The 14,352-nt window shown below is 39.5% G+C and overlaps 2 protein-coding genes across 6 annotated transcripts in view; one reads left to right on the top strand and one right to left on the bottom strand.

Annotated features, from left to right (window-relative positions):
- The window catches only part of Px (MAP7 domain-containing protein plexus), an 80,896-nt gene extending 67,053 nt beyond the window's left edge, over positions 1-13,843 (bottom strand). Inside the window, exons 1-8 of the mRNA XM_083086526.1 lie at positions 13,454-13,843; positions 10,959-11,853; positions 9,103-9,359; positions 8,637-9,024; positions 8,294-8,549; positions 7,993-8,184; positions 7,011-7,695; positions 6,782-6,878 (exon numbers count right to left, since the gene is read on the bottom strand). Coding sequence (XP_082942652.1) covers positions 6,782-6,878; positions 7,011-7,695; positions 7,993-8,184; positions 8,294-8,549; positions 8,637-9,024; positions 9,103-9,359; positions 10,959-11,739 — 2,656 coding nt within the window. The 5' untranslated portion in view covers positions 11,740-11,853; positions 13,454-13,843. The remainder of the gene's footprint in view (positions 1-6,781; positions 6,879-7,010; positions 7,696-7,992; positions 8,185-8,293; positions 8,550-8,636; positions 9,025-9,102; positions 9,360-10,958; positions 11,854-13,453) is intronic.
- Positions 13,129-14,352, top strand: part of LOC145964118 (uncharacterized) — a 128,088-nt gene continuing 126,864 nt past the window's right edge. For all 5 annotated transcript variants that reach the window (XM_083086531.1, XM_083086532.1, XM_083086533.1 and 2 more), the window contains exon 1: positions 13,129-14,063. In XM_083086531.1, coding sequence (XP_082942657.1) covers positions 13,877-14,063 — 187 coding nt within the window. In that variant the 5' untranslated portion in view covers positions 13,129-13,876. The remainder of the gene's footprint in view (positions 14,064-14,352) is intronic.

Below are 14,352 nucleotides of genomic sequence, written 5' to 3'. Positions count from 1 at the left end.
TGTCATCGAAATGCACCTTGTACATTTTTGCAAACGCTTATTGTATTAATTGTTTCGTAGTGAGCTGATAATTAACTATTAATTTATGTCGAAAACAACATCCCTCGTATCGATTTCTTGATATCACACTCGAACTAAACGCAAGGAAGGAAATAATTAAAAAGTCCTTTCTCCTTCGTATCTGTAAATGTTTGTCTCCCGATGTTAATCTAAAATATAATTATCGAAAACGAGAAATATATATATTGATCCCAACGTAATCTATAGTGTCTAGGACTCTAGGCGCAACAAGTTTCTGTTAACGCTTGGAAAATTCTATGTATTGAACGTGTCTAGAGAAGACGCGTCTATTTATTACGACTATGCTACTAATTCTTTATGCATTTATATTATTTAATAAACTGCATTCTTTTAATTCATAACGGAATATAAACGAATCAAAAATAAAGTTAGCATCGCATTAGAATTATTTTTGAAAGAAAGAATATTCCTTCATCACGTTTAGCACAATGTAGAATTTAGAACCATTATGTATACATATATATATCTTATTTTTACAAATAATATTGTTAGATTAATGCAATCTTGATAATTGTCTCTTTGTTTTTGAGTAAAAACGGCAATATCGAAATTTTTTCCAACAGATTAAATATTACATTTTCTATAACTTCCGCATAATCGACCAATAAATCCTCGATTATACTATCGTGTAAAGTAGTTGTCAATGATAATCGATCTTCATTTGGCGAACTCGATGAAAGTGAAATAAGGTCGTCCGGAGCAACCGAATGAGTCTCTATGTGTGCAATATTGTCATTCGCGACGGGCAATTTGTTGCAAGTACAATTCGCGTGAAACGGTTTCTCGCAAGGAACAACACGGCGATGAATGACGACGGCAGTTGTCGTAGTAGTTTGCACAAGTGTTTCGCAGACAGAACAGCGTTCCATATTTGACGATCAATTAGCTTGTAAGCCGACACAATTCGCATACGGTGTTTGTCGCGCAGTAACGAATATCTCCGATATATCTGTTGCTCGCCCACTGTTGTATCGCCACAAAAGAGCACGAAACGCTTATATTCAATGATATTGGTACACTGGTCGAGGGAAGTGATATTTACGACTTCCTCGGGACTCTTGACGCGGAAGAATCGGATTATGCGACATAGATAGGTAGGTATCGCGAAGAGTAATGAGTAGAGAAATGTGTTTGACAAGCGCGGATCAGAATGACCGACAATTGATCCCGAAGAGAATGTACGTCTGTCATGGATACGACTTGGAAACGGACTGACAGCTAGCACAAATAGAGGAAAGGACAAAAACAGAATACAAAGTGCAATTCAAAGCGTCTTAGATCTTATCATGAATTATTACTAATATGTGTGTCATGTACTTTTTAATAACAAGCTGCGATAAAAACGTAAAATGAATAAAGATGAAAAATAAATATATATCTCTGTATTTTTCTTTCTATAACGAGTCTATTAAGATTGTTTGGTCGGTTCTTGTTACTTTGATTGCATCAATAGCGTTGTTTTCCGACTATTATCCTTGACAGCGATACTTTCCCATGCATAACTAATTATCGTATAAACGCAACTTTACGGCACTCTGACATTTTACTCAGCTCAATCACGCGAAATTATTAACATTGTTAAAAAATTTCTATCCTCAAGAAAGAAACGTAAGAGAACCGTTTTCTGAATATATATCTTAGTAACGCAGTAATATAGTAATTGTGAGAAAACACGTAACGTGTGAGAAAAATTTTTCGAGATGGCAATTGGTCCAATTGGCAAAAGTTCATTTTCTAAAAGATGCAAAAATTCTGCGGATGCAATATTCTATATTTTCGAGTCTAAATTGTCTCTATTCTATTCGCTGCTTGCAGAGTACACGAAAGGGTCGGACAAGCCGCGCAAAGGTCGAACGGAGAATATCATCCACGCCATTCGGGACCGTATCATCGCTCACTCTTGAGAAAGAGTAGCAAAAAAAAAAAGATACTATGGGAGTAGTGCGTCCATATAGGGCCCACGCGACAGCCCACAAAACGATGAGTTAGGCTTACGAGGCAGACAGCTCAACAACCGACTGTCTGTCGGCAAAATCAATACGTGGCGGCGACAGGGAACTTCCCCTTGCCCCTTCCTTTCATCCCAGACTACCACCCGACTATCCTCTTCCACCTCCATTCTCTGCGCCTCCGACCCTCTTTTGCTCCCTCGTATCCTTTTTCGGGATGCCGCTCACTTTTTCTCTCGCTCCTTTGCCGAACAAACGCGCCACCCCCGTCGACTCCCATTCATAACCACCCTTTCTCCCGTTTTCTCTCCATTATAGCACGTCGACATTCTTTACCGGGTTAATAAGTTGTATTATTTTTATCGCACTCGAAAGAAAGCGACTTGGCATATTTGGCACACGTATCCCGAACCTTTGTCTTTAATTCTCATGTAATCGAGAAATTTAAATTAGCCCGCTGATAAACTACTGTATTATAAAAATGACCGTACATAAAAGTAAAGCTACAAATAGTTATGTATTGATAATAGTAAAAGAAAACAGGAAAAGAATCGTTTGTCAAGTCCATAGATTTTGACAGATAAATCGAAGCAAAAAGAAGGACGACCGAAAACAAGCCGAAAACAGAAAATGGCAAAAGAAAACTAAAAGGAATTTATTCAAACTGTAGAATCGCTTGCCAGTGTTATCAAGAGCGCTTCTATTTTGCAAGGTGATCGACGATGATTAATTATTTATTAATACGCATCAAGCCGGAAGCGCATTCTCCGTAAGAGAATTCGTTGAGAAAAACATCTCGCTACATGAATTCGTGACATTTGCTCGTCTATAAATGCAGCTCTAGTGCCATAAATATTCGATTTAGGTGCTTGCGAAACCGCGACATCACCCGAATTAAATTTAACCTTTCCGGAAACAATACATCTTTAAAAATATGTGTATATGTGTATACATGTACATATGTCAACGATAAAATAACAAAGTTGAAATTAAATAATTCCAAAAACTTGATTGTACGTGTAAAAAAAAAATATTATCTCATTTCAAAATTTATTAAATCTCTATGTTAATAGGTATAATAAATATTATAAATAAACTATAAATAAAATAAGTACCTATTTTAATAGATAAATAAATAAATATAAGAGATATTTTTAATAAATAAATTTCAAGCTAATATTCTTTGTTAAAATCGAGAACCCATTTAGAATTGATTAAAAGATAAGATTTTGTTTTCTATCGACTTTTTTCTATTTTGGTCAAGTAATGGACGCAAATTAATGAAGGAGTATGTAGCAATGTTCCGCAAAGTAATGACTGAAAAAGTCGTTAACTGGGTCGCGCCTTGGCACCAATTCCGCGAGACAACGAGGAATAGATAGGTAGCAGGAGCGAAATCGAGTCTTTTGGCCGCGTGCCTAACTAGTACATCCACGACGCCGGTTACCAAAGGAATACGAGAGGCCAAGTCGTCGGTGACATTGATATCGATTTTTGCAAAGACTATAGCGACAACACGAATAGACACACGCTTCGGCGAATATCTCCTTTCGCTTATTGCTCTCCGCAAGAGAGAACGAAGAAGGTCGCGGATGGACGTTGAATACGCGGACAAACGGGACGAGGGAGAGCTGACATCTCACCCTACGTTTACCATACAGAGGATGGGTGAGCGAGAATGAGTCGAGAAGAGTAAAGGATAGGATGGCGGGCGTGTTGACGGAAAACGACGGGGCTGGCTCTCTAATTCGAATTTAGGTGTTGGGTGGGTTGGCAAGTGGGCGCAATGCGGTGTCACGCTGCGGGCGTTTGCTCTTTCTCCTTCGGTCCCTCCCTGACCCGCCATCCCTCCTCACCCACTTATATGCCGCACTTCACCTCCCTGCACTTTAACCCCCTTACTCCATCTGCAAGTTCCTCGCCCGCTAAGCCCTCCGCTAAGTCCTACCCGACACTTCGAGAGAACCACCCCCGGTACCTTCTAAGCCAGATCGACCGACCTTAATCGACCTCCTGATCTCGACGATCGTATTATACCTACCCATCTATTCGCATTTCCCTTCCTCGTTCTTACGACGAGGGCGCGACACTTGCCATTTCAACGACTTTTATGTTTTTTTACTACTTTTTCACAACTTTTCCAGTCATTACGATTGCTCGCTACCACAATTTATTGACGCAAATTCCTATCACGGATTTAGTTACTCGTATGATATATTGCAATACTTAAAAATGTAATTTAATCAAAATTAGGTATTCGGAGCAGAATTAGATAATTTTACATTACGTAAAAAATGATCGTGCTCTCTCTCTCTTTCGAGGAATCTTATTTTCAAAAAATATTAGACATTTTAATTAATAATTTTTAAATACTAACGCTTCATAGATTGATTAAATTTAAAACTTTAAAATCTCTCCAACAAATAATGTCCAATTAAATTTCAATAAAGAAAGATCAATTCCAATTTTTGCTCAATTCGCAAAACTCATTGTCTCCATTATTTTTAAAAATGTATAAAAATTTAAAGTGTGCCATTTTAAATGATTAAGGAAATTATTATTTTGAGCGAAAGCCATAATTTTTGGCAATATGTGATAAATTTTGACAATACAGATCATCTTCAACAACACCGAATTTATCCTTTAATTGTACACATTTATACACGTTTTAATGCAAAAATTTTTTGGAATGCAAGTTTGAAATGGACTAATCTTTAGTCCAGAGTAATTTTAAGTAATTTTAGTAATTTTAAATGGATATTATGATGGCGCTAACAATATTTTAATCCTCGAAAGAATGATGCAATATCCAGAGTTTTACGAATTTATAATAATATTAAAACGTGTAGTACATTAATTAGCAAGGGTTTATATAATATTTTCGATATAAAAGTAATATATTTCTGTGTTTACTCCCGACAGAATCATATAAGAGCAAATTTGTAAATGGAACGTAAAAATTGAGATTTTCTCCATTTCTCCATAAATTTTCGTAAAGTATCTCAATCTCTTACAGATTCAGGGAATTTGCAAGACAGAGAAAATGTGATATTTAAAAAAAATTGACGCCGAATTAATTAAAGAATTTGTAAGCAAAAAAAGACACGAACAGAATATTGAAATATTCTATAGGAAGATTATTAATATAGATTAATTTTTACAAACTTGTCTTGATCGGATTAAAAATGCGACTTGGACGACCTGCTCGAGTATAAGTTTATGACTCTTAAATGGCAGGTTTGCACGGTGGTCTCACGCGTTCAACGGCGTAAACTTGAGGAGACGTGCCTTCCTCCACGCTAGAGGGGCGTGCACGCTGCTGGTAAGTTAGGACGAAAAAGGAAAAGAATGAAGCAAAAGTGTTACAGGTTAACAGCAACAAAGCCAGGAGGGAACCTTTCGCGGCGAGAGAATTTTTTTCCGACGAATAAAAATGGGTGTCGGCGAATAAAAATATAATAAAGCATATCAACAGCACGATATTTTCGCACACATTTCTTTACATTTTAATGTTATAAATATATAATTTCTAATTGTCTATTTTATTTAATTTAGATTATTTTTTTACTTAATTTGTTTAATTTTGAAAATAATGTAAAATGTATATAAACGTCAAAATTATTGTTTAAATACAATGCAATTCATTTCACTTTAAAATACGCGCAGAAAAACAAAATAGATTACAAGATTTAATTACGGAGCATATATATGTATTAAAGGAATATATGTATATTTGCTACACACCGGGTGATGGTAAGAAATTTTGCCGAGAAAGATATTTTCTTACTCGTAACTCGAGATACTATAGAGAAGATTCACAAAAGTGAGAAAAAAAGATATAAAGGAGAAAAAAATTTTAAAAAGTGAAAAAAAAGCAGCGAAATTCGCTCGAGCCATCAGAACTTATGCTCTCGGGATAGTTTCCTACCGTCAGTCTCCTTTTGTCTGTCGGATTTTTAAGAGTACCACTCACGTTTTATCTACTCCACCCTCCACCTTACATCCTACCTTCCGCTTCGTTGAGCTTTGTACAAATATGTGCATGTGTGTGTATATGTATATATATATATATATATATATATATATATATATATATATATATATGTATGTATAGATGTGTGCACGCGCGCACGTGTACATACACATACACACACATATATATACACATAACAAACGTTTTAAACGTGCGAAGAAGCAAGGCGGCACAAGGCTTTGTTGTTCATCTCAACGACAAGGTATCAATCTTCGCTTTATTAGCCGAATTTCATTTTAAAATGAAAACTAATATCTATAGTAGATAAATATTTACGGAATGCAAGTATAACTATCATTAGGGAATTATTTATATCCTGAGATTCCATCTCAGTGCAGTTGCAATTTTTAATAAAGATTACGATATATAACAAACTTATGCATTTAGCTTTTATAAGAGAAAGTTTTCGGTCAACTCAGTATTATCTAATAGAAGTGTTTTAACTACTGCAGAAAACACTTCTTGAAAAGTTTTCGTTGATCGTTTAATTAACAAGTACTCTCAGAGTGCATTATCATGCAATCAAATGAGAAAAGTTTAAAATTCGTCGAGTTTACTTATAGAAATGTTTCAAACGCGCTATATAAATATCTTACTTAAATTGTAAAATGTAACATTTCTATTTCATTTCTCATTCTTGATTAAAGATTGAAAAATGTTGAAAATATTTTCCATACATCGCGTACAATTTGAGATTTGAAATTCAATTATTACTTACCTTGTTCCTTCTCCGGAATTTTTGCAGGTGCCTTCTTATCGGGTGCCTTTGGTGAGCAGTTCTTTCGCGCCGGCCTTACAGTTAATGTCGGTGGAACCTATCAGAGATAAACAGATAACATACAACTGTAATAACCTGTTTGTTGACGCATAATAAACTTGATTGTTCATTATGCGCTTGTTACATCATATATTAATAAATAATGCGTACATTGATAAATAATACTAACCACTTTCTCAGACCTTTCGCCAGACGGTAACCTAGCTATGGCTGCGTCAGGGCTGTCTTCGGGTGGTGGAGGTTGCACAATCCAATTGTATTCTCGTTTTTCAACTGGTAGGCCCCATCTCTCGTATTCGAGGCTCTGTGTGCGCAAGGTTTCGTAACAATCCAAGCAAACAACCGCGAAATCGCCATTTTCCAGCAACAGACTTTTCTCCGGCTGTCTGTGATACCTTAGAAACGGAAAATCTTTCACCGGCAACGCCCGCACCCGTTTTCTATACGTCGTGATGCCGCAGACATAACAGCAATAATCATGGGTGTTATATTGCCGCTCAGCAGCATTCACTTGCTGACCGCTGGAAAGAGATTCGTATCGACGCCATTGCGCCAACAGTGAATGATAACAAAACGTGCAGACCAGAGCGGAGCCGTCGTCGCGTAGCTGCTCGGCGTTCGGCGGTGACTGGTGACGTAAGAGTTCTGGGAAAAATGGCGCGTTTCGACCCTGAGGACGACCGTATAGGACTCTCGCAAGAGTCAAATCACTATGTAAACCACACAGGAAGCAATATATCGAGCTACTCGATGTGCCTGGATTGCTTCCGAATGTTCGATCCGAACTAGAACTCGGTGGCGTAGCGATTGACCGATTCACATCACCATTTGGATGTGGACTAGGAATATCGTACCTAGAATATAACACAGATATCATACAGATAATAAATATATTACACAGTAATTTTCTTAATATCCAAAAAATTTTTAAAGTACAATAACATTAATTTTTTTATTATTGAATATATGAATTATAATCAAAGAGAGAATCGTACACTTGTGTGTCAATCTTCTACACGAAAATTGAATTATAAATCATAAAAGTCGTTTTATTCTACGCGCAAAACATTTCTTCTCACTTCACTATTAACTCGCGTAATATATGCAAATCGGTTAAGAATAGTGGCTAATGTAATTCGCAATGAACTAACCTGCGGCGTTCTAAAGGAACCCGTTCTGCATCCATACTTTCCCATTGTTGTGCAAGATGATTCACACAATGACTACATGCTAATACCCTGCCATGGCTATCCATGCAGGCATTTTCAGACGTACGTGCCATTCCTCTCAAGCAAGGAAAATGCATAGCGTGTGAATTCATTCCTTCTGGACTTGTAGATAACCTAATAATAACGATAAATGATCAAATTATATCACCGTGAGAAATCACATTTTTATTTCTTTCAGATTATAGTCTTTTTGGCAATAGATAAGTATTTATATAAGACTCACCACTCCATATGAGTACGGGGATATAATCTCTCACAAATATAGCACCTATAATTTTGGCCAAGCGCAACGGTACCATTTTCCGCGGGACCGTTACTGGGTGAATTTCGTTGCCCGGGCATGGGAGCTTTTACGGTTGTACTGCTTCGTTGCTTATTTGTAGCAACTGTTGACTTGTTCAAGTCGTATGGCTTAAAGCGAATATCGCTGCCAGCTGAATTAGCTGGAGATTTCGCAACTGCGGGCCGAGGTGAAGTACCTGCAATGAGAAATATATGACCCCTTTAAATAGTAAACGGCGGAAATAAACTCGTATGAATATTCTTTGGGATTAATAGATTTGAACCTTGTTGACGGAAATCCATATTCTGCCCGGTTGGTTGTGCCTCATGGTTTTCACCGATATGCATTTGTTGCTTATGCGGAATAGCTCTATAACAAATGGAGCAAACCTGCACCATTCCCTGAGGACTAATAGGACTAGCTCCTAGAGGAGGTCTCAGAGAATAAATATAAGGGAAGTACGCCTCCTTCTCGGGATTAGGACAGCAATATAGTAGTCTAATACTGGATGAAGGGTACTCGAGAGCGCAAGTGTAGCAAATAAATGTAGTTGTATCCATTGTAGGTGCTTGCCGCTTGCGAAGCGTATAATTTCTATCACCGTGCGGTACTCCCTGCCGTGTGTAAGCTTTCCATTGTAATAAAAGATGATTCTGGCACGCAGAACAGGCCTGAAAAGATCAATGTGTAAATCGTTGCAAAAATTGAAAAAAAAAAAAAAATTGGCAAATGTGGCAATAAGGAAATACCTGCACTCGACCAGCGCTATCCATAGGTCGACTTCTGCTCGGCCTGGGATGAAGCATCAGTGACGGAAAAAATGGCGGAGGACTGGAAGAAGGGTGCGGCGGGTTTGGCAGTGGCTTCGCAGCGATGTGACTAAGAGATCCTCTCTTGAATTCGTCTCCGCACACATAACAGACTTCGGTGACAGAGTTCTTGTCCGGCATCGATAAATCTAGAATGTCTGTGCCAACGCTGGACGACGATCCGCCGCTATATATAGCTGCAATTGTAATGTCAAATAATCGGTTATGCCGATAATTATTATTCATTGTCGGTGAGCGCTCTATGGTACGCATCGTCGTATAAAATCCGTAAACGCGCAATGCAACTGTCCACCCTAGTTGTCTCGAGAATCTTACATACGCCGTCGACATTATCATTATTGTGCTGCACGTGACCCATTTAGAACTTGCATTTTTCGCGAGTTTATCGTCATGATATATCCGCGAACATGGACAGTTGAATTAGACGACGAATACAGTGTTTCAATAGCTCAATTCCAAACGACCCGCTTATCTGTCGGGGCATACGCTGACTAATGAATATCAGATCGGGCGGATCGAAATTGTTGAGGTCATCAAAGCTCAATATTCTGCGAGTGCGCGGAGCGCGGGAGGAAAATCGCCTGAATCGCCATTCAGATCGAAAGTGCGCGTCGAGTGACTCGAATTGACTCTTTGCCATGACTTCGACATACTTCTTATCTGCACAAAACTGTTTTAACCTTTACTTTTAAACATTTATATTAGTGCACGAAAGGACTAAGGCCAGCGTAAATAGCGACCCGATTCGTATATTTACCACGTATACATTCTAAACAGAGATAACGTATAATAGCGGTGAAAAACAGTTTTGTACTCCTATCAGATAGCCTGGTGATTTCACGTCCAAGTTATTTTGCCGAGTGTACACTTTGGACACGCTTTAAGTATTAGGCGCATTAAAACGCTACAAATTTTTTTATTCTCCATGCTATATGATAGAAGATATTTTATCTAGACACGTGTGTGTGTGTGTGTGTGTGTGTGTGTGTATACGCTACTATTTGCGATATCGGATATAGCGTTCGTTAAATTGTAATGATCGACAAAAATCTATATCTTTTTTCATAATTTAGCAATATTTTATATCTAACATTTAATTATATGTAATATTATATATAAATATTTAATTATATATAATATTTAATCATTATATCAAAAGATTACAGATTGTAAGATAGTGCAAGTTTTACTAATCGATAGACATATACAAAATGTCAATATATAATCCACAAATAAATCCACATACTATTTCTATAATCTATATACTATATATTTTTTTACTTCTCTTTCTTTTACATTTATTAATTAGAAATTATTTCAATAGATTAGTTAAATCATAATTTACTAGACACCCCGTGAATAAATAGTACATTCTATGATTGTTTGGAAATGAGAAGTAAAGATAATGGGTTGATTTTCTAGATAAAGATCCAATTACATTCGCCAATTTGATTGCTGGGAAGTTTCTGATACGCCTTTGTCTTTCTCTCTGTACGTGTGTGTGTGCGCGCGCGCGCGCGCGAATAAGCTCTATACATGTATTTTTTAAACTTTGCGATTGATACTTATATCGACACAACAATATTATTATCCGAGAAATAATTCATTAAAAAAAGTAAATAAAATTTATTAATTCAGTAAATAAAATTTATTTAAAAAAATATAAAAAAAATAAACAATAGTGGATAAAAAGTAATACATATAAAATTTGATTGTGTCATCTTTTTCTTGGTGTCAAATATGAATTGTGTGAAATGAACACAAATGATTAAAACCTGAAGGTTGTGGCGGTAAGGTAGGTTGTGGTGCGGGTGAACTTCTAGGTGCATGTCTCAGATCCAACGCCGCCTCGTTGGATATTCTAGCGTCCTCGACCGATTGTCGCGGGCTCTGCAACCTTTGGTGAGGTGACTGCAATCTGTGATGAGGAGATTCCATTGTGAGCCTCGTTTGTTCCAAGTGCCTGTGCGTTTCCGCCGTGTTAGAATGCGGCCTTGGTAGCTCGATTGAATTCGACGGTGGTCTAGTTTGCTCGACTCTCGGCGAGGGTGAATTTGGCGGTAATCGCGGCGAGATACCGACTGGTCGGTTCTCCTGTCTGAGCTGCGGTGCCTGATCGTTCGTCAAACCCAAGACCTGAGCGGCGTACTCGCCCTGAAGTGCCATCTCGGCACCCGTGAACGAGCCGCCGTCGCATCTCTTCAACCAATAAATCCGCTGACTATGCGGCCTAGCCTCTCGCTCGTAACTTTCCCACTGTTGCAACAACAGAATGTAACAGAGATTGCATGCTTTGACAGCGCCGCTTCTGGCACCCTCGCCGCGATAGCCGCTCGGCGGCTCGTGTGACTCGAGAAACGGAAAATAGGGCTCATTAGGTGCACCGCCCGGGCTTGGTTTTACTCGTAACCAGTGCTGCTCGCTGTGGCCTACAGCACCACAGACAAAGCATATTCTCGCTCCCCCACTGTCCTCGACGGACGGATTGGGCTGCGGATTCGCGAGCGATTGCCCCTCAAGTCCCGGCTCATTCTTCACATATAATTTGCTCTCCATTATGTCAGGAAACCATTGGATCTCTTCTTAACGCCCTCTTATGTCTTTGTGTTTGGCACGCATGTACGATCAGAAATCACAGTGACCAATAGAGCTTCTATTTCTTATGTATATCTGAAAAGAAGAATGGATTTATAATTAAATTGTATATATCTGGTTTGGATATAATACACGTATAATACACTTTTTCTTTCTCTTTCTCATTCATTCATACATATTTACATTATTTATCAATCAACTAAGAAACAACTATACTTTTCTATATATTTAAAATTCAACATATAATTGCAACGAGCATTTATTTTTCAAGTCAGCTGCCAACACAAATATTATTTGATAGCGATCCTTTTAGGACACCCCATTGTATGCAAATAAAATTATTTGAGTGCAGCTGAGATTTTACTTTATAGCACAAGTGCAGAAATTGCTCGATATATCAACAAGTAATAATAGTAAATTCGCATAGCATTATCTATCGCTGTATTTAAAATTCATGAAATATTCATTCTTGATAACATTACAATTTCTAAAACCAACTATATTTTAAATATAACTACTTTGACTAGCAAATTATACCGCATATTGAACACATTTTAACGCAACCAGAGAAAAAGTGGCAATTCTCTGTGGAAAAAAAAGCAAATAAAAATGTAAAGAATAAATCTTTTTAAACTAATTTTTTGTAAAACAAAACTGTACATATAGTTGTTGATTTATATATAAATGTATTACTCGTAATAAATTAAAATTGCTCTATATTACAACTACGAAGACATTCTGAAGGTAAATTTTGCAATTTTGTTCACGCGCACAACGCCTGCAATATCAGTTGTCCAATTGTGACCAAGTAGTAAAATGTGTATGCGAAGGCTTGTAACAAATAGTTGATAAACAATTAGTTTGACAACTCGACAACAATCAACAGATGCGTTTAGGAGAATCAGAGCATTGACATATCGAGCATGTATAAATTTTCGACGCGATGCATTTAGACCACCGTATGGGCACGCGGTATATTTTTGGAGCATCGCTACATGGAGCGATTTACCGAGACCGGCCAGAGACGAACTTTTCGGTACATCGGTAAACGTGCCGCTAAGAGGTCGCCGTTTAAGGAGGAGCGTGTCATTCGCGCATTCCACGACGAAAAGGGAGGCGAGGAAAGGGAATGAGAATGCGGGCGAAACGCACGTAGGCGAGCATTTTTCGACGATGACGATGACGAGGACAAATTCATCGGCCGCCCCGATGACGGCGAGACGAGCGGAGCCCGGAAATCGACCAACAACAACGCGACAATCGCGATCAACTGGCACTCGGACTCGGACACAATGGTGGTGCGCTTGCTCGTCGCAAACTGCTCGCCCAGCGAGTTACGCTTTACGCTACCGTGCTCGGCGATCGACGATCGACGATCGGCGATCGCGCGAGCGAGCGACGACGGACGACGCGGCGCGACGCAGCCGATGCCGATGGGAACGGCGCGGCGTCGGGATTATTATCTCGTCGCCGACGTCGCGGAAGCGCGGCTCGTCGCTCCGAGACTTTTCGGGAAGAACGAGGAGAACTGGGGAAGAACGGGGAGACGCACTCTCGCGGGCGAAGCACTCTCGCTGCTACCGAAATTACGCGGAGCCGATCGGCGGTCGTGGCTCCGCACACGCCGAGCGCCCCGGCCCCGGAGACGGACATTGTTTCCGCGCACGACACTCACGTTCTCACAGTTCGGCAGGGCTGGCCACAACATCGTTACTGCGTCGTTATTCGGTGCTGCTGTCCCGGCGGCTGCCACGGCTCGCTAGGACAAAAGCGGGGCTCTCTTATCGCGAGCCCTAGTCCCTGCCATACGTGCTCGAGCAACGCACGGTGCCGCGGGGTGTCACCTTCGTCGTCGCGCTGCCGGCCGTCCCGCTCATATTTACACGCGCCAATGTCCGATATCGGCCCCGACGACACCACCCGAACACGTATGTTTCACCGTCGCGCGTGTTATTGCCGAGTAACGACTGGAACCGTTACGGGCGACTAGGAAAGATACATTTTCCGATGGCACAGCACCCACGACTTCGCCCTCACTTCGCCGCCATGTTGCAAAATCGCCGATCCGCCGTCCCGTCGTGCCACGCAGCTTCATCATATGACAGCGCCATCGCGACGGCCAATAGGAGCGCGCGACGCATGCGCGCCGAGGCTCGTCCGAGACCGAATTGCCGCCAACGACGGGCCAGCGCACAGTTTGAACTTGACTATCGTTCCTCGTTCCTCGTTCCTCGCCATACCTTCTTCCTTCGTCGAACGTGTAATCGTTTTCAGTGAAAGTAAAGGTCAGTGTGATGTAAAAAATCGTGCGTCTATTTATATATATTTATATGTGAATTTGTTCTCTCCCGATTAATTCTTTCAAAGAATTTGTTTGTCGTCGATAAGTTTAGGAGAGGGAAATGGGTCGATTTGTTACAATTACGCTGCTAATTAATGGCCGTTTTGGCTAATTGCACAAGACCTGTTCGAAATATATAATTTTAAATGAAATTTCTTCAATCTTTTATTTTGCTCTATCGATGTTTACCTACTAATTATCGTTAAATATTGATGCAGCGTCGCAATTTGTCA

Source organism: Camponotus vicinus, unplaced genomic scaffold, assembly GCF_025532165.1.
Source record: "Camponotus vicinus isolate PSW18456_S1 unplaced genomic scaffold, iyCamVici1.0 SCAF_13, whole genome shotgun sequence".
NCBI classification, from domain to species: Eukaryota; Metazoa; Arthropoda; class Insecta; order Hymenoptera; family Formicidae; genus Camponotus; species Camponotus vicinus.
Note: the sequence above shows the minus strand (reverse complement) of the source record. Positions and strands in the feature narration are given on the sequence as shown.